The sequence below is a fragment of the Protopterus annectens genome, chromosome 2.part0, assembly GCF_019279795.1.
Source record: "Protopterus annectens isolate FY-2018-M chromosome 2.part0, PAN1.0, whole genome shotgun sequence".
Taxonomy (NCBI): domain Eukaryota; kingdom Metazoa; phylum Chordata; order Ceratodontiformes; family Protopteridae; genus Protopterus; species Protopterus annectens.
The window spans coordinates 33,589,519-33,612,389 of NC_056728.1; the positions used below are offsets into that span (position 1 = coordinate 33,589,519).

Consider the following 22,871-nt stretch of genomic DNA (forward strand, 5'->3'; position numbering starts at 1 on the left):
CATACATCTTTTATAGATTTTCTTACCAAAACTGGTCATGCAGTTTTATTATGTTACAATGATTCTGACTAATAAAAAACTTTGCAAATGTCCTCATCCCTCATGATTTTTTGCTCGGACTTCACGTGAACACCTTTCTATACAAGATCCACCTGCTTTCAAGAGATCTTGTTTCTAACCTTGGATGTTTCAAACTTTTCCTAGCAACAAGACACTCCTAGCCTGGAGGAGTCAAATTATTTTTTGTAGTAACTAACATGCCTCGACTTCATGCTACACATACTTTTTCCTTATTACATATTAAAAGAATGCAGTTAGGACATAGTAATAATTTTAGCTTATGAAGCTGAATTTTTCCCAGCCCAGCATACAAATTATATTTGCTTTTTAACAATCATATTATAGCATCATTAATAAACTAAAATTAATACACATTTTAATAAGCTGATCTTGTCCCATAACAGAGGCTTCAAAGAAATAAAGGCATTAAATAATCCCTGTGTGAAGGCCTGCCAATCAGGCAGAAGTTCCTGAGGGGCTGGAAGATGTTTGGTTTTCTTTTTCTTTTTAAGGGGCACAGTAGCCTTGTGAAAAATGGAGGGACCTGACGTACGCCTGCATTCTGTAACAGTTGTTTGTACTTCCCCCCTAACCATGATTTGAGGAATACCTCAAGCACCTTCCAAAATAATGAACCTGGGTTCCCCCTGCTTGTCTGGAACAGACGTCTGCACAACCTCCAAGGACATGCCAGTGGCTTACTCCCTGATGGCTTCGGCTTTGGCACCAGTTGAGGAATCCAAGCCAAAATCCAAATGGGCCTGCAGGCCTTCACTGGCCTTGAGAGGGACGTCCAGAATAGGAGGTGCAGACAAAACTTCAGGCCTCAGTTTCTTGGCCTTCTTCACAGGCTCAGCAGAAGGGGCCAACAGACCCTCCATAACGTCATGGGGTCACCTCTTAAGTCTTTGATTCTTAAGGAAAATATTAAGAGAATGAAGGCGGCTACACAAGGTTTTGGGAACAAACATCTGACATACACAGCAAGACTTATGATCATGGTTAGGGCCTAAAATAAACAGACACTGACCGTGGGTATCTTTATGTGGAATTTGTCTTCCACAATAGCACTTGCCTTTCCTGGATGACATGCAACCTCAGACAGAAAAGCAGTAGTAACAGTAAAAGAAAAACCCAAAGAGGCATTTATCTGAACTGGCTGGTATAGCAACCAAAAACTCGGGTGAGCAAAATGACAGTTGAAGATGGAATTCAGATTGGCAGCAGAGAAGTTCTGAGGGTGGTACGTGCGGACATCATCTGTATTGCCAATGCCAGCTTTGGGCCTACGTGCTACTTCCCACATACCTGGCAGTGATAAAAGGCTTTTGTATACAGCAAAAACAAACCGAAAAACTGAGCCAATCTAAAAACAAGTTCCACTTTAATTCTTCACTTTAAAACAGTGGTACATCAAACAGTAAGCACATCCGTCATCCCTTGACTTCTTCAGACTGCATAATGTACTTAAAACTACAAGATATTTTATATCCTTTAAACACGTCATATGGTCTACCAGGTCACATGACTTAATGTTTTCCTTTTTAAAAAGGCAGTAAACTCTTTTCTATCATTTAGCCCTGGTGGATGGCATGTATTCAATTTGACCTGCTATTGATACTCTTTCCACCCCAGTTCTGATTCAGCATCAAATTTCTCCTCATAATTAATTACTTTGTCTAATATACAAAATTTGAAATCTACTTTACATCCATTTTCTTTATAATGTTTTCCCATTGCATTTTTGTCATCTTTCATACTAACAGCATATTTATGCTCATACACCCTTTTATACAATTCTCTTGTGGTGCGCCCCACATAAAAAGATTCACATGACTGACAAATAATTAGATACACAATAAACCTGGATTTGCATGTATATTTTCCTTTCAAATGTATCAATAATGTTGCTATTTTAATTTCTTTGACCCCTGTCAATAAATAGTCGCACATATTACAATTCATACATTTGAACATTCCAGGGTTATTGCACACTAGCTGCTTGCTGTTTAATTTACTCTGGAATATATTTTTGAAACTTTTCCCTCTTTTTTGCACGAAAACTGTCTCTTCCCCTAATTTCTTGCCAATTTCTGCGCTACATTTTAGAAATTTCCAGTTATTTTTTACAATACTCTTGATTGTTCCTGAATCTACACTATTTGTAACTTTCATAGTTGTTTTATAATCTACCTTTTTAATCTTATTTGTCGCATGTATCTTCATCTCTTTTCTTCATAACTTCATTATAGATTTTAGCAACATCTTCTTTGGGGTACCCTCTATTCACAAATTTATTACATAAACTTGTGCATTCTTTTTGGGACATTCCATCATCATCAGTTAACTGACAGACCCTTTTTAACTGGCCTTTTACTATATTAATTTTAGTATTTTTAGGGTGCATGCTATCATAATTCAAGTATGAATTATTTTGTACATTTTTTTTTTAAATGGAGGTTAGCAGCTTATCACTTTTCTTATATATAGCCAGATCTAAAAAATTAATGGGCTTTACATTATTCTCAAACGTAAATTTAAGAAAAGTACATAGCCCATTAAGATAGACTATAAACTCATCTAATAGTTCTGGTCCCCCCTCCAAATTAAAAAAACATTGTCAATAAAGCGCTTATAAAACATAATATGCTTCATAAAACTGCTTTCAAAAATATGGCATTTTCCCAGCCGTACATAAAGATATTTGCATAGCTTGGTGCCAATGAGGCACCCATGGCAACTCCATTAACTTGTCTATATATTTTATGGTAAAATTAAAAAAAAAATTATAATTAAGAATAATATCTAATATTTCCATTAATAGGCTAACCGTATTGGATGAAAATTTCTTAGAACTTATAAACTCTAATCTAACCACTTCCATCCCTTCATCATTAGGGATGACTGTGTACAATGATTTAACATCCAATGTTACCAGTATGTCATCACTTCTCACCCTTATCTCTTTTAACATATCTCAAATTCAAAAGAATCCTTGATATATGATGAACACAATTTAACCACTTGTTGCAGATGTCTATCTACGGAAATTTCCATTGCTTCTGTCTTCCCTCCACTACTTGCAACAATAGGTCGCATTAGTGGCCTGTTTAAATCTTTATGTATCTTTGGTTGCCCAACAATACGGCTCATCCTAGGAGCTTCTACATACAAATATTTTCTAATGTCTTCAGTTATAAGCCCTGTCAGAAACCATTCATCTATATGACCGTCTAGAAAAGAAAAACTTTTTTTGACTTCATTGAAGGCTGTAACTTTACTGACCAATCAGCAGCAGAGGGCATGTATTCATGCCAGCAGCATGAGCAGAAGACATCGATGAGACTGTTAAACGAGACAGAAGATTTTACTGTAACAGAGGATAATAATGTCCGCAAATCTAAGAGTTTGGCACAAAGAAACCAAACTACAAGTTTAACTACCAATATTTCAGCCGCCAGGACAGGTGGCAATGAATCAGCAAGTGTAGAAAATACAGAAAAGGATTTTCCAGCAGGGCAGGAAGTACAGTTGTGTACATGCCATAAATGTAGATGTTCGAATGTATTCACTGTTGCAGTCATTACTCTTGGGTTATCCTGCTGGCAGGCTACCCGCAGTCGGCCTGAATTCCAAAGTCTTGATCCGGCGTCGATTGCTGTCGCCTCTTCCCTGACGTCAGTGCACCAGGGGTATAAAAGATGCAGCCGACGCCATTTTCTTCAGTTTTTCTTGCCCCAGATGTCAGGTGCCCCCAAAAGGGTAGGCCAAATAAAGTATGCCAATAAACATGCATGCACTAAAGTAAACATTTCCTTCATCTACAAGCAAATACACCACATAGGTTGTATAGAATAGAGAAGTACAGATAAGACCCAGCAAAAGAAAGGGGGATGGTGGGAGGATAACCTGGACTGCAAAAGTGAATACACTCGAACATCTACATTTATGGTAGGTACACAATTGTACTATGTTCATCGTGTTTCACTGTTGCAGTCATTACTCTTGGGTTCAATCCCAAAGCTGAGGATGGGTGGCTGGGCTAAATATGATTAGGAGAAGCTATGAGGCCCTGCAGAACTGCAGTGGCAAAGCCTGCTCTGGATTTAGAGTAGAGAGGTAAGTGGTAGTGCTTTGTAAAAGTGTGCACTGAACTCCAAGTTGTAGCCTCTAAGATGTCTTTGGTTGGTACTCCTCTGAGGAAGGCTGCTGAAGTGGCTGCTGCTCTGGTTGAATGTGGCCTAATGCCCTTAGGCACTGATTTGCCATGCTGTGAGTAGCAGAAGCGAATGCAATGGCCTATCCATTTTGAAATAGTCTGTTTTGAGATAGCCTTTCCTTGTGATCCTGCAGCATATGCCACTAAAAGTTGCTCAGTCTTTCTGAAAGCTCTAGTTCTGTCCAAGTAGAAGCGTAGCTGTCTGTGTATGTCCAAAGAATGCAGAAGTCTCTCACTCTTGTTCTGTGGGTTTGGATAAAAGGTAGGCAAGTGAATGGTTTGGTTAAGGGCCACACTGGACACCACCTTAGGCATAAATGTTGGGTTCGTCCTCAGAGAAGCCCTGTCTGGATGGAAAATGATAAAAGGTTCCACAGCCATGAGTGCCTGTAACTCCGAGACTCGTCTTGCAGAGGTTATTGCTAGGAGCAGAGCTGTTTTCCAGGATAAAAATTTTATATCAGCTGTTGAGGCTGGCTCAAAAGGAGGCAGTGTGAGTTTTTCCAAGACATAATTGAGGTCCCATGAAGGTATTGGTGCTCTCCTTGGGAGGTCTTATGTTTTTGGCCCCTCTGAGGTACTGCCTTACTAAAGGATGAGAAAAGATAGGTGGTTCCATATTGTAATGGGCTGAAATGGCAGAGGCATGAATCTTACTTGATGAAAAGGATAGGCCTTTGTCCAGCATCTCAATTAAGTATTGTAAAATCTGAGGAATATTTGGTACAAACGTGTCAATTCCTTGTGCCTGGTTCCAAGCACAGAATCTCTTCCATTTTTCTGCATAAGATTTTCTGGTACTGGGCCGCCTGGCCTCCAAAATAACATCCATCACAGCTTTGGAGAGAGGAGTGTTCTGAATGGCTACATTATCCGCCATGCTGCCAGATTTAAGATCCTGAGTTGGCTGTGCAGGATCTGATTGTTTTGTTGGGTCAGTAAGTGAGAAATTTGAGGCAATGTCCAGGCTGGACCTTGAGACAAGTTCTTTAGGACTGGGTATCAGTGCTGGCGTGGCCAGTCTGGGGCAATCAGTATCATTTTTGGCTTCTCTTGTCTGACCTTTAGGAGTACCTTGGGGAGGAGAGGCAGTGGAGGAAAGGCATATACTGTTAGGTTTTTCCAGCTGAAGGATAAGGCATCCACTTTCCATGCTTGCTTGTGATAAGTCCTTGTGCAGAATCTCTGTAGGTGGCAGTTGTGAGGGGAGGCAAATAGATCTATGTCTGGGCATCCCCATTTCCTTGTTATCATGCTGAAGATTTGTGGATCTAGTTTCCACTCGTGGGGATCCATGAGGTTTCTGCTTAGTTCGTCTGACAGAGTATTTATTTCTCCTGGCAGGAATTGTGCTTGCAGGTGAACTTGATAAGTCAATGCTGTGCCCCACAAAGTCATGGCTTGTCTGCAGAGGGGGTAGTAATGTGTGCCTCCCTGCTTATGTACCTCATGACTGTAGTATTGTCCGTCTTTATCAGTAGTTGTCCTGGATGAAGTAGATCCTTGAAAGCTGTCAGGGCATTCTGAACAGCTAGCATCTCTTTTTGATTGATATGAAGATGCATCTGGCTTGCGGGCCATGTGCCCTGAATACATTTTCCTGCCATGTGGGCCCCCCCAGGCATAATCTGATGCATCCGTTGTTAGTGTTTGCCTGGCTGTGGGTAAAGTGAATGGCTGTCCCTTGTTGTGGTGACAGGCCTGTGCCCACCATCGAAACTCCTGTTGCAGGCAGGGAATGAGGGTAATTAATGTTTCCAAGCTGTGGCAATGTTGAGTCCAAACACATTTTAGATACCATTGTAGTTTCCTCATATGCAGTCTGGCATATGGAATTAGCAGAATGCAGGATGCCATGAAGCCCAAAGCCTGCAGAATTTTTCTTGCAGATAACTGGGTCTTAGTTGCCAACATTTTGAAGTAAGAAGTCAGTTGCCTTTGTTTGTATGGCATGAGATAAGCCATCTGGTCAGTTGTATTTAAGTTTGCACCCAGGAATATTATCTCCTGAGAGGGTACTATTTTTGATTTCTTTTCGTTTACTGTGTACCCTAGGCAAATTACTAATCTTTTTACAAACGCCAGATGTTTTAGTAGAATGTCCTTGTTCTCTGCTTGAATAAGACAGTCATCCAAGTAAGGATATATTTGAATTCCTCTTTGTCTGCAAAATGCAATTACTGGTGCCGGGCATTTTGTGAAGACCCTGGGCGCAGTAGATAAGCCAAAGGGCAGTGCAGAGAATTGGTAGTGTACTGAGCCAGTTATGAATCTGAGGTATCTTCTGCAAGATTGTCTGATTGGGACATGCAAGTATGCCTTTTTTAGGTCCAAAGTTACAAGCCAAGCCTTCTTGCCCAGCATGGGCAGTAGCTGCTGCAGAGTCAACATTTTGAATTTTGGAACATCCAGAAATGTGTTTAGAACAGACAGGTCCAGTATTGGTCTCCAGGCTTTGTCCTTTCTGGGTACCAAGAAAAGTCGCGAGTAAAATCCTTGTCCCTGTTCTTGCTGTGGTACTCACTGAATGGCCCTCATGTCCATGAGGGATGAAACTTGCTTATGTGCCTCTGCCCATTGATTGTGTGGCAGGTCTGGCATACCTTTTGCCCTTGGCAGGGTGTGAAAGTGGAACCTGTAGCCCTGAGACACTATGTTCAAGACCCATTTGTCCTGGGTGATCATGTGCCAATTTTGTGAATAAAGTGCTAGGTTTCCCCCTAAGGGGGCTGCCAAAAGATAAGTGCTTGGTTCTGGCAGAGGAAAGTCATTGGGACTATTTCCTGTATGGCTGTGATTTGTCTTCTCCACTTTTGGAGGTAGAAGCACCCCATTGTTTAGGCCTGTATGAGCCTTGGGGCTGGGATCTGCCTCTGGGGTGTCTGTATCTGCCTCTTTGTGGCCTGTCTGACACTGGAAAGGACCAATTCTTTGTAGGCCAGTTCCTGTTAAATCTGGGTGGCTGCACCTGTAAAAAATCCTTAACTGTCTGCATAGATTTCACTTTGTCCTCCATTTTCTTCAACACCTCTTTTGCTTTAACACCAAACAAAGTATCATGCTGTAATGGAGCATCTAATAATTTTGCTTTAACACGATCAGGCAGATTCTGTTCCTTTAACCAAGCATGTCGCCTAATGACAGAACCCATAACAGCGGCCCTGCAAGAGGCCTCCAGAGAATCAAAACCACATTGCAAAGTATGCTTTCCCACTTGTTCAGTTGCATGCAATAAATCCTGCATTTCATTGTTTTCTGCACATTCAGAATTTGTTTACATTTTCTGTTTAAGCAGTGACAATAAGTATTGCTGATATTTAAGCATATGAAATTGACAATTTAAAGCCCTCACAGCCAAGGTAGCAGAAGTGTAAATCTTTTTCCCCCATCTGTCCAGTGCCCTTGAACCCCTATCAGAGGGGATAGGGGTTTTATGCAGTGGAAGCCTTGACCCCTTTGGGACCCTGAGAAATAGTTTCTGGGTCAGCAGCAGGGTTTTTATAAAGAGATTTATGTGAATCTGGAACCCTGTAGTATCTGTCTGGCTTATCAGGTGCAGGGGGTAAAGAGTCAGGGGACAGGTCGGACTCTGAAAATACATCATCTACAATGTCTAAAACAGGAGGGATAGCAAGAGGCCTGTGCTGAGGTAGTAAAAGAAAATCTCTAAACCTTTTCTTAGATTCTGAGTAGTCTTGGCTCTCCCAGTGGAAGTGTTCCCTCATGGTATGCAGGGTTTCCCCAAAAGAATAATCTTCAGGAGGGGAGGCTGAAGGGATAGATTCTTCAGCAGCGGAATCCACATAGGGAGGGAGAGAGTATTCTTGGTCAGAAGAGGAGTCAGAGGAAATGGAAACCTGATCTGAACATTCATATTCTGTCTCTTGCCTAGGCCTCTTCTCAGGAGGGGGGGTGAGAACCCCTGATTAAAGTAATTAGGTCTTCGGCCATTTTGAGCATCTGTTTTTTAGGTATGGAGGCCTGTCCATGGGCTTGCTGCACTTGTTTCTTTGTCTTTAGTGGTGCTTTAGTCTTTGCCTTTGAAGCTGTAGTTGGTTTTATATATAACTGTGTAGGCCTGAAAACACCCTCTGAAGCCGATGCCTGCTCAGCGGCTCTGGACCCATCTGAGGGAATATTTTCCAAGTTTCCAATACCTTGAGTTTCCAGAGGCCTAGTTTGCTCCACATGGGAGTCGGAAGCGGCCTGCGGCTCTGAGGTAGCGGGCAGAAGGGCCTGCGAAAGCGCCTCACTAAAAACTGGCGAACCGGCGACTGGCTTAGAATAAGCCTCGTTGTCAGATTTGGACCTCGGATGCCTGTCCTTTTCTTTTTCCTTATGTTTCTTGTGAATTGTGGTAGTCAGATGGCTATCCGACGACATCGTGTAATTAAATCTTCGGCCAAAGTAATGAAATGCAAAATCGTACCAATGCTTAATAGTGCGTTGGTTAAATCTAGCACAAAATCTGCAATTAGCTACGTCGTGATCAGGGCCTAGGCAAGGAATACAATAAGAATGGAAGTCCTTATGAGGTATTTGCTTCCCACAAGAAATACAATTATTAACTTTTCCTGACATCGGTCTGAAGCAAGAAAAAAGTTTCCCCAACGGGGTACTTACCTTTAAATGAAGACTTCGGATCTGAAATTCAAACACGAAAATCTCAGGAGTCGGCCAACCGGCACTTGCAAACCGCTTCTGCTTCGGGCACCGCGCGGCAAGAAAGACTGGAGAAAATGGCGTCGGCTGCATCTTTTATACCCCTGGCGCACTGACATCAGGGAAGAGGCGACAGCAACCGACGCCAGTCCAAGACTTTGGAATTCAGGCCGACTACGGGTAGCCTGCCAGCAGGATAACCCAAGAGTAGTGACTGCAACAGTGAAACACGATGAACACCTACCAGCTGATGAAAAGTAAATCAACAACATGGCAAACAGAACAGGACTTGGGCCGAAGTTACAACTAAGCCAAAAAGGACTGTGCAGTATCAAAACGATTGGAAAAAGAAAAAGCTCGGAAATAAAAGTACAAGGTACTGTTGACTCAGCATTTGTAATTGTCAATTTGTCTAATGTTGTTATAACTAATGAGTTGTGCAATGTTTTGAAAAAAGGCTGGAATTTTGTGCCTTCTAAAAGGGCTGACAAATGTGAAACAATTAATGAACTAAGGGACTATGTCAGAAAGCTAAATTTTAAGGTGATGTATCCAAATAGTTTGAACAGTAGCAAGATGTTTAACAAACCAAGTACCTATAATCCACCATTAGTTAAAGAGCTAGAAATGTTTCAAATGATGTGTGAACAACAGATTATTGAAATGTTTGAAAATAAGCCTGTATTTAGATATTTTAATTTGAATTTTGAACGAAGGCAATTGTTGAATGATTTTGTAAAGGATGAAACTGTATTGGTGACAAACGCAGATAAAGGTAATGCATTGGTTGTGTTAGACAAAAATGAATATATAAAACAAATGGAAAGTACGTTATCTAACACAGAATTCTATAAAGTTACAGCCTTCAATGAAGTCAAAAAAAGTTTTTCTTTTACAGATGGTCAAATAGATGAATGGTTTCTGACAGGGCGTATAACTGAAGGCAGCTCCCAGGATGAGCCATATTTTTGGGCAACCAAAGATACATAAAGATTTAAATAGGCCACCAATGCGACCTATTGTTGCAAGAAATGGAGGGAAGACAGAGGCAATGGCAATTTTCTTAGACAGACATCTGCAACAAGTGGTTAAATTGTGTTCATCACATATCAATGATTCTTTTGAATTCAAAGACATGTTAAAAGAGGTAAGGGTGAGAAATTATGACATACTGGTAACATTGGATGTTAAATCATTGTACACAGTCATCCCTAATGATGAAGGGATGGAAGTGGTTAGATTAGAGCTTATAAATTCTAAGAAATTTTCATCCAATATCGTTAGCCTACTAATGGAAATATTAGATATTATTCTTAATCTGAAGACCATTCATTTTTTAGATCTGACTATATATAAGGAAAATGAAAAGCTGCTAACCTCCACTTTTAAGAAAAATGTACAAAATAATTCATACTTGAATTATGACCACATGCACCCTAAAATACTAAAATTAATATAGTAAAAGGCCAGTTAAAAAGGGTCTATCAGTTAACTGATGATGATGGAATGTCCCAAAAAGAATGCACAACTTTATGTAATAAATTTGTGAATAGAGGGTACCCCAAAGAAGATATTGTTAAAATCTATAATGAAGTTATGAAGAAAAGAGATGAAGATACACATGTGACAAATAAGATTAAAAATGTAGATTATAAAACAACTATGAAAGTTACAAACAGTGTAGATTCAGGAACAATCAAGAGTATTGTAATAAATAACTGGAAATTTCTAAAATGTAGTGTGGAAATGGCCAAGAAAGTAGGGGAAGAGCCAGCTTTCGTGCAAAAAAGAGGGAAAAGTTTCAAAAATATATTCCAGAGTAAGTTAAACAGCAAGCAGCTAGTGTGCACTAACCCGAGAATGTTCAAATGTATGAATTGTAATATGTGTGACTATTTATTGACAGGGGTCAAAGAAATTAAAATAGGAACATTGTTGATACATTTAAAAGGAAAATATACATGTAAATCTAGGTTTATTGTATATCTAATTATTTGTCAGCCATGTGAAGCTCTTTATGTGGGGCGCACCACAAGAGAGTTGTATAAAAGGGTGTATGAGCATAAATATGCTGTTAGTATGAAAGACGAAAAAAATGCAACGGAAAACATTATAAAGAAAATGGATGTAAAGTAGATTTCAAATTTTGTATATTAAACAAAGTAATTAATTATGACGAGAAATTTGATGCTGAATCAGAACTGGGGTGGAAAGAGTATCAATAGCAGGTCAAATTGAATACATGCCATCCACCAGGGCTAAATGATAGAAAAGAGTTTACTGCCTTTTTAAAAAGGAAAAAGCTAAGTCATGTGACCTGGCAGACCACACGACGTGTTTAAAGGATATAAAATATCTTGGAGTTTTAAGTACATTATGCGGTCTGAAGAAGTCAAGGGATGACAAAAGCGCTTACTGTTTGATGTACTACTGTTTTAAAGTGAAGAATTAAGGTGGAACTTGTTTTTAGATTGGCTCAGTTTTTCGGTTTGTTTTTGAAATGTTAATGTTTTTCTGATACAAAGATAATTGTGTTGAGCTTTTGTATACTGGCCAGATGTCAGGATCATTTACAGCAGGGAATCCCTCATGGACAGAATACTGCAATATACGAATAGAAGGCCATCAGATATATTTGAGGCATTCCCAAAGCTGGACTGCATCCTGAAACACCACTGCCTTGAGCTGCCACTCTTATGGGTCAGGATCTACTTAGTCTGCCGCAATGCTCTGGTCTGACGGGATGTATGACACCTGAAGAGGCAGAGAATGCTGTAAAGCCAGCTCCCAAGCCATCGCTGCCAACTGCTACAGAGGCTATGACATTGTAATCCTTGTTTGCTGAGGTACCATATAACTGTAGTGTTGTCTGTAACCACCAGAAGAGGACCTGGATCTATAGGTTGTAAAGGCCTTTCAAGGTGTGAATCACCACTAACCTCTCCTTGACATTGATCAGCTTTTGAGGGTAGGGTTGTGGTCCTAACCATAAAACTTCTGATGGCAACATGTACGACAGCTTCCAAGGAAACAAAGGCTGATGGTCAGCAAGCAGTCAGAAAGAAACATGATATATACAACAAAAATACACTGAAGGAAACAGAACTAGTACCATGCCGTTTTTAGTCAGTTTTTTTTTTTTTTTACTTCAAATCCTTAAATTCCTGTATGGCTCTTTCTTTTCCCTGGGTAACTACATTCAGGAGCACCCTGGTGATCCTCTTCACCAGATGGGTCCCATCCCTCTAGGTGAGAAGATACCCCTGTAACCAGGGACAGAAACAGAGAAGGAAGGGCAATCATACTGCAATGAAGCTGGAATTTTATTGAGTGGCCTTGCCACCAACATGCTGATACCACTTAGTATTAAAGGCCACCCTAAGTGAGGATGCTAGGCCAAATCTTCCCGCATGCCAGGCCCCCAACCTACAATGTGCAACAAGGTCTCTACAGGGCTGCAATAATGGTCTGTTCTTCAAGCACATCATCCCATCTCCCAAAGACAGAAGCAAGCAGGACCACTGCAATTCTAGTAGGTGCCCCGGCTGCTAATCAAACTTGGGTTGCCTGGGTCATAAGACTTTACACTCTTATCCTAAAGGAGCTATCATATCCCACAGTATCCCTGTGTGTATGTGTGAGTGTGGGGAGGGGGGATGCACTCCATGACCACCCTTTTAAAATACTCTCACTCAGACATTAAATGTCCATGGAAGTGAATGCAATACTAGATTTTGAACAAAAACAAATATGTTTTCACCAAAGTCAAGTGATCAGAGTTCAGAATGATGCTATACTGGCAGAGAGGGCAGTGGGGAACAGTCCCTCACTGGGAGTTTAAAGGGACTTTCCTCCTTGCAAAAGCATATTTTAATATTTATTTTTGTGTCAGATTACTGAGTATCATGGTTACTGTCATATCTGCATGCTTCCATTTTCTTAATTTCAATATTTTTCAAATTCAGTTTTGTAAAGATTGAGGCGCATCTATTCAGACTTTTAAAAATCATTTATTACTTTCAGTCTTATCTGGCAGAATTAATAGAAAGGCATGTAGCATGCATAGATCAGTGCATTATGTCTGGGATTCAGAAAGACACACTGTTCCACACTGTTCTCAGTAGGAAGGCACAGTGCATTATGCCTGAGCAGTTCATACACTACTGTATCACTTTTGTGGTATGAAGGCACTAGCTTGCAGTATGACAGCAGTCTTGATGGTAAAGGCCACATGCAATTACAGCAGTTCAGGGGCAAGGCTAATATAAAGTAGCCATGTTAGCCTCCCCTGAAATTTCACTGACATCTTAATAGGGCAGTGGAACAATTCAAAGAATAGCTCTACCATTATGTGTGGCAGTGAATCGAAAAAAGTGTATGTCAACTTTTGACACACCCATTCACTTTTATGGCAGAAGCAGAACTGTTAGTACAGTATCAGGTAAATACTGTGAAGCCATCTGTGTGTGTGTGTGTGTGTGTGTGTGTGTGTGTGTGTGTGTGTGTGTGTGTGTGTGTGTGTGTGTGTGTGTCAGTACAACCATGTTGTATGGGTTGATAAGGGGAATAACTGGCACTGCTAGGTTTAACACTGCTAGTGTTCACTTCAGAGACCTAACTATCAGCCATTATTGAGATGATGTTCAGTGTGTCTTCATCATGTCTGAATTGCAGGATACTGCCGTCACACTACTGGGCACATTGGCGTTGCCAGACAGCACTGCAAGCAATACTTCTTTGAATCCCAGACATATTTTTTTAGCCTCAACAGCAAAAAAATTATGGATGAGATTGTTAAAGCATACTCCCAGCAGTACAGAAAAACAAAAGTTACTAAGCTCGAATAAAAACATAATATAATATAGCAATAACAAACATGATGGCAGATTAAAGTCATAAAGAAAAAAGGAAAGCTTTTACCAAACTTTTTAATTACAAGCAATAATTCTAAACTGGTGTAAAATGGCACTTGTTTGTATGTTTTTTTTCCCAATTCCCTTGTCCCAACATTCTGCAAAGAACAGTACTGGCATCTGTAGCTCTTCTTGCAGTACATTTTCTATGCTGGTCAGTACTTGGATGGAATAACGGCAATGCTACAATAAAGTAACATTAACACTTGGTTCAGATCTATAAAAACAGAAAAAGCCACACAGCAGCAATGACTCGTTCCCCAAATTTATTCTTGGCGCTTTCGTCTCAGACAATTAGAAGACTTAATCAGATAAAAGTATAAACTCAAATGAACTTTAAATACCCATGAAGCGAGATGATCTCAATGATATCAATACTGGGGAACTCTTCGAGTTTAATGGCTACCAGATGAATATTAAAAGGAAGTACAATTCTAACGGCTTAGGAGTAGTATGTGGGGCATTGTGTCAATGCTGCCCAGTATTTTATGTCAGAAAAAGTGAGTGCAAATGAAAAAATCGTATTTATGAACACATTTATGAAATAAGTAAGAAAAAAAATGACCAATGCCCTATTTTGGCACTTACTGGATTTCCCTGAGCATCAATTTAAGTTTGTGCTAATTGAACAAGTTAAACCTAATCCTAGGGGTGGACCATGGCAACTTTTTCTTGAGCAAAGGGAGTTGTACTGGATTTTACGTTTGAGAGCAGTAGGCTGGCCTGAGTTGAATGACATGGCATCCACTGGATATATTTTAAAATTGAAAGCAGAACGTAGATAAATTCAACAGTTATTGTTGTTAGTTATTTACGTTCTTTTTTCTGTGTGAATTGTTTATAATAGGGTTTTTTATGTATGTTGCTATATGTATTTTGGAGTAATTCCGCGTGTTTTTCTTTAAATGTGCAATGAGAAGATGCTGATGTCATCTGGCTTCATGGGTATTTAAAGTTCATTTGAGTTTATACTTCTATCTGATGAAGTCTTGTCACTGTCTGAGATGAAAGCACTAAGAATAAATTTTGGGGAATGAGTCCTTGCTGCTGTGTGGATTTTTCTGTTATCCAAACGTTAATGCTGAAACAGTTAAGTTATAAAAGTCACATACAAATACACATGGATATGTATATATATATATATACATATTAGATATAGATGCAGACATACATACACATATATACATATATACATATATATTTTTTCACTCATGTCTGATACCCACTTTATCATAATCAGGGTCATACGGAAGAAGAAGCCTATCCCAGCATTCAGATAAAATTAAGCTTAGAGACATTTTTCAATGGGATACTCACATACTCACACACACACACACACACACACACACACACACACACACACACACACACACACACACACACACACACACACACACACACAGAGACTTGCTAATCACCTATTGTCATGTGTTTGGAATGTGGAAGGAAACAGAAAACATCAGAAAACATCCATTAAGCAATTGGGAAAATGCAGACTTGTAGTCCTTACATAAACATATACACAACTTATCTATCTATATATCACACACACACACACACACACACACACACACACACACACACACACACACACACACACACTCTGTATAAACATACTTGAGATAACATGCATTTACAGTTAAAACGATTTACACTTGTGCTTGTACCTTAAATATTAGCTGGGCGCCTTCTTCCATCCGGGGCCAAACCTGGTACCTAAATCTCCAAAGTGTGTGGAATTTAAGGATCGCATTTATTCTTTGCACTGCCTCTGGATGTTGAAATTCTGAGATCATCATATCTGATACACCATCAGGGACTTTAACTGCACACAGAAGGAACATTGCAGCTATAAAAAAGGACAGAGAATAAAATACAATTAAAGTTATCAATATAGAAATAGATAAATACATATACATCATCATTTAAACCTTATCCTTTGAAGATGATCATTTTGATTCATCCTAACTACTGTTTTCTTGCAAGCATGCATGATATCTGTTTATGTGTATCTGTTTATTTATTCAGATAGTAAAATAGGTCACTCAAGCTATGAATTTCATAGATTTCAATACAAATTACAGAAAATCATGACATATATATATATATATATATATATATATATATATATATGTGTGTGTGTGTGTGTGTGTGTATATAGGTCTACTTCACTTGACCTAAAATTCATCTGACTGACTGACTGACACCCATTTGACTGGGGTGTTTTTACTAACAATAGAGGGAAAAGTCTTAAAGAGTATTTTTATAAGAATGCTAGGAGTATCAGAGAAGGTGTTTTGACAGCTATGTTTAAGTGTGAGGGTTGTAATCAGTGTAAACATATATTAGTAGAAGACAGGATTTTTATTGAAGCAAGACATTATTATGTAGATTTTTGTAGAAGGTATGATTGTAAATGCAAGTACATAGTATATTTAGCCTTGTGTGAGCAATACCCTGCTTTCTATATAGAAAAGACAAGTAAAGAGTTTTTATTTTAGAGTGTATGAATATTTGAGGGCAGTAGATGAAGTAAATACTGCACTGGCTAAGCATGCAGCTTTTGAGCATTCTAATGTCTCTATAATATATAAGTTTACTATTATTGATCCAAGTGCTTAGTTATGAAACAAAATGCAGAGGATGAGTTAGCCTATAAGGAATATTGTTGGCAAGTAAGGCTTAATGCCTGTGTCTATTCATGAATAAATGATAGGGAGAACTTTAAAATAATCCAGAAGAAGAAAGGGTTAAACCATTTTAATTAACTGGTCGTGATAATTATATATATATATATATATATATATATATGTATATGTATATATATATATATATATATATATATATATATATATATATATATATATGTATATATATATATATATATATATATATATATATATACATGTGTGTGTGTGTGTATGTGTGTGTGTATATATATATATATATATATATATATATATATATATATATATATATATATATATATATATAAATTGTTTATTACTGCAACTAGGTCTGAAGAAGTTCTTACTGAGAACGAAAGCACTTACCAGTTGTGCGTTTGTGTGTTTTATTTGTTTGTTTTTCATTATAGGTTCATAGGTTCGTACTAGGCTATCTGCCCTAGGGCATTTATAAGCCTAGCCAGAGTGTATGTGGCTTACACCACCCCTTAGGATGAGAATACTACGCCCCTTTAGGGTTTAGTTTACTATGCCTCTGTCTAGTAGTGACACAGAGATGACCCCCGGGGTAAACCTACGATCTCCCATCCACTCGTCGAGATTTCTCTTGAACAGAGTCAGTGAGGGGCTCTGCCTAACATGGACTGGGATTCTGTTCCAGAGTGTAGGGAGCCCCTGGGTTATGAATCTGTCCCTCCAGCACGTTCTATTTATTTCTGTGTTGAGGTTTAAGTCACTTGTTCTCGTGGCTCTGATGGATTTGGATTTTCTGAGGTGGAGCATGTCCATTAATTCAGGATTGGACATGGCCTTGTACGTCAGGCACAGATCACCTCTGAGTAGGCGGTATGCGACTGAATAGAGCTGGAGTTTTTTCAGTCAGGCAGCATATGACATATGTTTAAGACCCTTTATCCTCTTGGTGAGGAACTTTTGGGGTCTTTCCAACTGCTGCAGGTGTCGGGTGAGTTACATCCCAAATGGGGCATTGTACTCAATCATTGGCCTGATAAGAGAAGAGTACAGGGCACAATGACCTCTCTTGATCTAGATGTGAAACCCTTCATGATAAGGTGGGCAATATAGAAGGTCTTCCTAACCACTTTGGCAATGTGAGTGTCAAATGAGAGGTTACTGTCAACCTGGGTCCCTAGGTCCCTGATTACCTCTTCTGTACTTAATGGATTACCGCCTATGTGGTAATTTGTCGGTACCTTGTTTTTCCCAAAGGGTATGACTATACATTTTTTGGCGTTCAGCTTAAGGCCATGGCTCTGGCACCAATTATCCATTTCTATGAAGCCTCTCTGAAGGATGTTTGTGTCTGCTGGAGTATCAATTATGGCGCCCAGTTTGCAGTCATCTGCGAACTTTGTCAGCCACAATCCTCCTATGTTTGCCTGTACCTCGGAAAAATATATGCCGAACAAGAGGGGTCCCAGGACTGAGCCCTGTGGGACACCGCTTGTGACTGGCTTAGAGTCTGACATAGCTCCAGCAACTCTGACCCTGTGGGTTCTGTCCTTGAGCCAGTTTGCAACCCATCTTGTGACATATGGGTTTACATTTAAGCTGGTGAGTTTGTCTATGATGCCCGAGTGGGGTATTGTGTCAAAGGCTTTTGCAAGGTCAAGACAGGCTGTGTGAACTGCCTTGCCCTCATCAATGGCCTTAGTGACTGTTTCAAAAAAGTCGACCAAGTTCAAAAGGCAGGATCTGCCCTTGACAAAGCCAAATTGGGTAGGATCCAATGTCTGTAGGTCCCCAATGTCTTTGTTTATGAGTGCCATAATGATCCTCTCCATAGCTTTGCAGACCAGGCTCGTCAAGCTTATGGGGCGGTAATTTACAGGGTCCGTAGAAGCACCGCCTTTGTGAAGTGGGACCACTGTTGCCGTACGCCACTCTTTGGGTACGTATCCTGTAGTAAGGCTAAGATTAAACAGCAGCCTTATGTGTGGGTTTAGTTCCTCTTGGAGTTCATGTAGCACACAGCCCGGGAAACCATCCGGTCCCATTGATGCTGTGTTTTTAGCTTTAGAGAGGGTGGCTCTCACCTGGGCATCTGAGATGTTAGGGAGGCTACACTCTGCTGGGATAGTTATTTCTCCTTTGGGGAGGGGGAGGAGAAATTTGCACTGAACCTGTCTGCCAGAATGTTGGCAATGTCAGTGGGTTCAGTGTGTTTTGTGTCATTTTGGACTAACTCTGAGCATATCTGGGAGTTTCCACCCAGGTTTCTAACATAGCTAAAGAAGGCCCTGTGATTGTCTTTTGTGTCTTTTGCGATTTTTCTCTCAAAGTTGGCCTTGGATGATTTTATGAGTGATCGTAGTTTTTTGCTAGTACTGATCAGAGATGCCTTCCCTTTTAGGGATTTTGCTCTGTCATGTAGTAGCTTCCTCCTCCTGTTGTAAAGTTTGTTTATGGCTGGGGTCCACCAGACCGGGCGCCTGCCTTTGGGGGAATGGGTCTTGGTTTTATTTGGGATTGCATGATCCATGCATTCTTGAAGGTGCCCATAGAAGGCATTTGCAAAAGATTCAGCAGTGTGGGTTGTGCTTTCCACTGGCCCAGGGGCCTTGAGAGATACGACTTCAGTCTTAAGAAGTGTGAAGTTTGCTTTTGAGAAGTTCTTCACTGTGGTCTTTTGTGCAGGGGGTGGGGGTGGGATGTGGATTTTCAGTGAGATTAATTTATGGTCTGATCTTACCAAAGAGGGATGTACTTCCGGTGTGGAGCATTTTGTCCCCATGTTTGTGATGATCAGGTCTAGTATATTGTCTCCTCTTGTTGGAATGGTGACTAGTTTTTCCATTGCATTTGAGTTTATGAATTCTAGGAACCTTTGGGCTAGGGTGTTGGGGCTTGAGTAATGTTCCCAGTCTATGTTTGGGTAGTTGAAGTCTCCCAAAATGATGGTATTTGGAGAGACATTCATACTCTCCAGTGTCTTCAGGAAGGCTGTGTGGGGTTCCTGAGTTTGAGAGAGTGGTCTGTAGCATGCTACAAACTGTAAGGCAGTTTTGCCTATGGTTAGTTGCACCTGGATAGTCTCCGATGCTTCGTGCGTTGCCACTAACCTGGAGGTGTGGGTATCTTTGATGAAAATGGATACTCCCCCTCCTTTTGTGGTTTGGTCCAAGTTTTGGGGCCGGAAAGCATGATATGAGGTAAAACCTTATAGTGCTGGGGTGCTCTCAGGAGCCTTGAACCAGGTTTCAGTCACTGCACAGACATCGATGTTCTCCATACTGAGGAGGGCTTTGAGGGCGTGCATCTTGAGGTTTAGACTTCTGACATTGAGCAGCATTACCCTTAGTTTTTTTCCACTTGTGTTTTCTAGGGAGGTAGGTTTGTCATTTGAGCCTTGCCTAAAAAAGGCACTATGGGGGTGGCAAGAGCCTTGGCCAATATCCGAAGCCCAGGGGTGACAGGTGCAAGCCATCCCTTGCGAAGCAGCGTGGCTTGTCAAGCATGTCATCCCAAGCAGACAGACACTGGATCCCCTTAGAATGACACCAGTAATTAAGCCAATTGTTAAAACTGATCATTTTGTCTTTGTACTGTGGCATCATTCTTGGTGAGGGTAAGATGCTGCTCACGGTCAGGGTCATACCGGCCTGGGCTACATAATCAGAGAGCTCCTCTATGTCTCTTTTCATGTAGTCCAGGGAGGTACGTCTCAGGTCGTTCACACCGGCATGTACAATGACTGAGTCATATTTGTACTTGCTGTGGAGTGACCTGAGTGCTTGTGTTATGTGGCGGATTGTAGCTCCCGACAGGCAGCTTACTGCGACCCTCTCCTTGTTCAGTCTGGTGAGCGGGACGTCAGTGTGCCTGACTATGGAGTCACCTATTACAAGTGTGTCTGGCATGTTGTTTGGCCTTAAGGGCTGTGACTGTTTAGCACACTGACTTTGTGAACTATGTGTTGCATGTGCTATGTCTTGAGGTGGTGGTTGCTTGGGTGTCTGCTTTGGAGGCCTCTGTTGTTTTGGTAGATTTTTAATCAGCGCCTCAGAGTATGTTTTTGTGTGTTTATGTGTTTGGTTTGCAGTTGTGATAGTTCTATGTGAGACTGGGTTTGTGGTGTGCGTGGTTACCTTCTCCTCCTGACTGGTCTTGCCAGTACTGAATTGAGAGAGCTCATCCTCCAGTTTGGCTATATAGTTGCATCTCTCGCATATATTTGTATTTTTTGGGAGGAGGAGAGGGTTGTCTGTGTACATGAGGCAATTGTAACATTGCCTCAAGATTCCCAGATTCACCAGCTGAACGGGAGAGGACGCCAGCAACTGACCCTTCGACATGCTAGAAATAGTGAAAAAGATTGCTGTGTAACTGAGTCAGAAAGGACCTATAGGGAAATGGGAACTCACAGAATTTAGGTGAATGAAGTACTTTCGTTTGTTTAAGAGTGCTTTACCTGTATACAAAATGCTTTAGGAACAAGTGCTGAACTTTTCAGATAGAGTATAGGCTGTTTAGATTGCAAGTAGAACAGTTCTAAGGGAAAAATTGAAGAGCAGACTTGGCGGAGCCAGAAAAAGTTTAACCTTGTTTAACCGGCGCTGCGCTATGTGCACGACTGCGTAAAGCCGTGCAAACGCGGATTTTAAGCAGTGAACTACAAAAGAGCTAGGAATGGTCCCAAACAACCAATTACTAACAACTTTTTCTGCTGAGGTCACTTCCCCCAAGGACAGGTAGGCTGCTCAAGGCTCCCCACTCCCACTGGTGAGCAAAGAAACTTCCTTCTATCCAAGTAAGGTAATGGACAACACAGGAACTACACCACAGCCCAGAATACAGCAATGCCTGTATACTGGTCTAAACTAGTCGAGAAAGGCGGGAAAACAAGGAATATTTTTTTTGTTTTTTTGTTTTTTTTGCAGAAATACACAGAAAATGCAGAGACAGTGATAAATTAGTTACACAGGCTAGCACACTTTAGTGGGCAGCCTCCACAGTTCAATTAAACAAACAAACAAGCAAACTTTCGACTAAATTCGACTAAATGTAACTTTAAGTGCAGATTTTAAAATAAATGCAGTAATCAGTAAAAAAAAGTACAGTTTTGTACCTACCATAAATGTAGATGTTCGAAGATCCACATTGCTGCAGTCCTAACACTTGGATAGTCCGCTGTCCCTCGGTCGGCCCGAATATCAGAGTATAAGGCTGACGTCGGTCAAGGCGCATTTGACTGACATCAGAACGTCAGGGTACAAATGCGCATGACCGACGTCATATCCTCAGTCTTTTCTTGCCCCAGATGTCAGAAGACCCTAAAAAGAAAGGTCAAAACCCATAGACAACAGCTAAACAACCAACCAGCCTAACACCAAAAACATGTACAATATATACAATATATACAATATACACAATATACCTCAGATGGATAACCCAACCCACACAACCACCTCAAACTACAGAGGGGAAGGAGGGAGAATTGGACTGCAGCAATGTGGATCTTGAACATCTACATTTATGGTAGGTACAAAACTGTACTATGTTCTTCATCTCACATTGCTGCAGTCCTAACACTTGGGTAGAATCCCAAAGCAGAGGTAAGGGAGGATGGCTAAACTATAAAGAAGCAGGAGCTGCCAAAATGCCCTGCAACACAGCAGTGGCAAAACCAGCCCTAGATTTAGAGTATAATGGAAGGTGGTAATGTCTAGAGAAGGTATGCACTGAACTCCAAGTGGCTGCCTCCAAAATATCCTTAGTTGCCACCCCCCTCAAAAAAGCTGTAGAAGTGGCAGTAGCCCTAGTGGAATGAGGCCTAATCCCAGCTGGAATCTCTTTGCCATGATGGGAATAACAGAAAGCAATGCAAAATCCAATCCACTTAGAAATAGTTTGTTTTGACACGGGCTTGCCCTGAGAGCACAAAGCAAAAGAAACTAATAACTGCTGAGATTGTCTGAACCCTTTAGTTCTGTCCAAATAATATCGCAACTGCCTGTGTACATCTAAAGTGTGCAAAATCGTTTCCCCTTTATTTTGGGGATTTGCATAAAAAGTAGGCAAATGAATAGTCTGGTTTAAAGCCACACTAGAAACCACTTTAGGCATAAAGGAAGGATTAGTACGTAAAGATACCCTATCCTTATGGAAAATTAAGAAAGGCTCAACTGCCATAAGGGCCTGCAATTCAGAAACCCTTCTTGCAGAGGTAATGGCCAACAAAAAAGCAGTCTTCCATGACAAATATTTCAACTCAGCAGTAGCTGCAGGCTCAAAAGGTTGTAGAGTGAGTTTCTCCAACACAAAATTGAGATCCCAAGCAGGAGTAGGAGCCCTTCGTGGGGGTCTTAT

At 40.6% G+C, this 22,871-nt stretch overlaps 1 protein-coding gene across 1 annotated transcript in view; it reads right to left on the reverse strand.

Moving 5' to 3' along the window:
• Positions 1–22,871, reverse strand: part of UNC80 (unc-80 homolog, NALCN channel complex subunit) — a 5,631,640-nt gene that overhangs the window by 2,218,552 nt on the left and 3,390,217 nt on the right. The window contains exon 33 of the mRNA XM_044060513.1: positions 15,522–15,703. Within this exon, the coding sequence (XP_043916448.1) occupies positions 15,522–15,703 (182 nt within the window). The remainder of the gene's footprint in view (positions 1–15,521; positions 15,704–22,871) is intronic.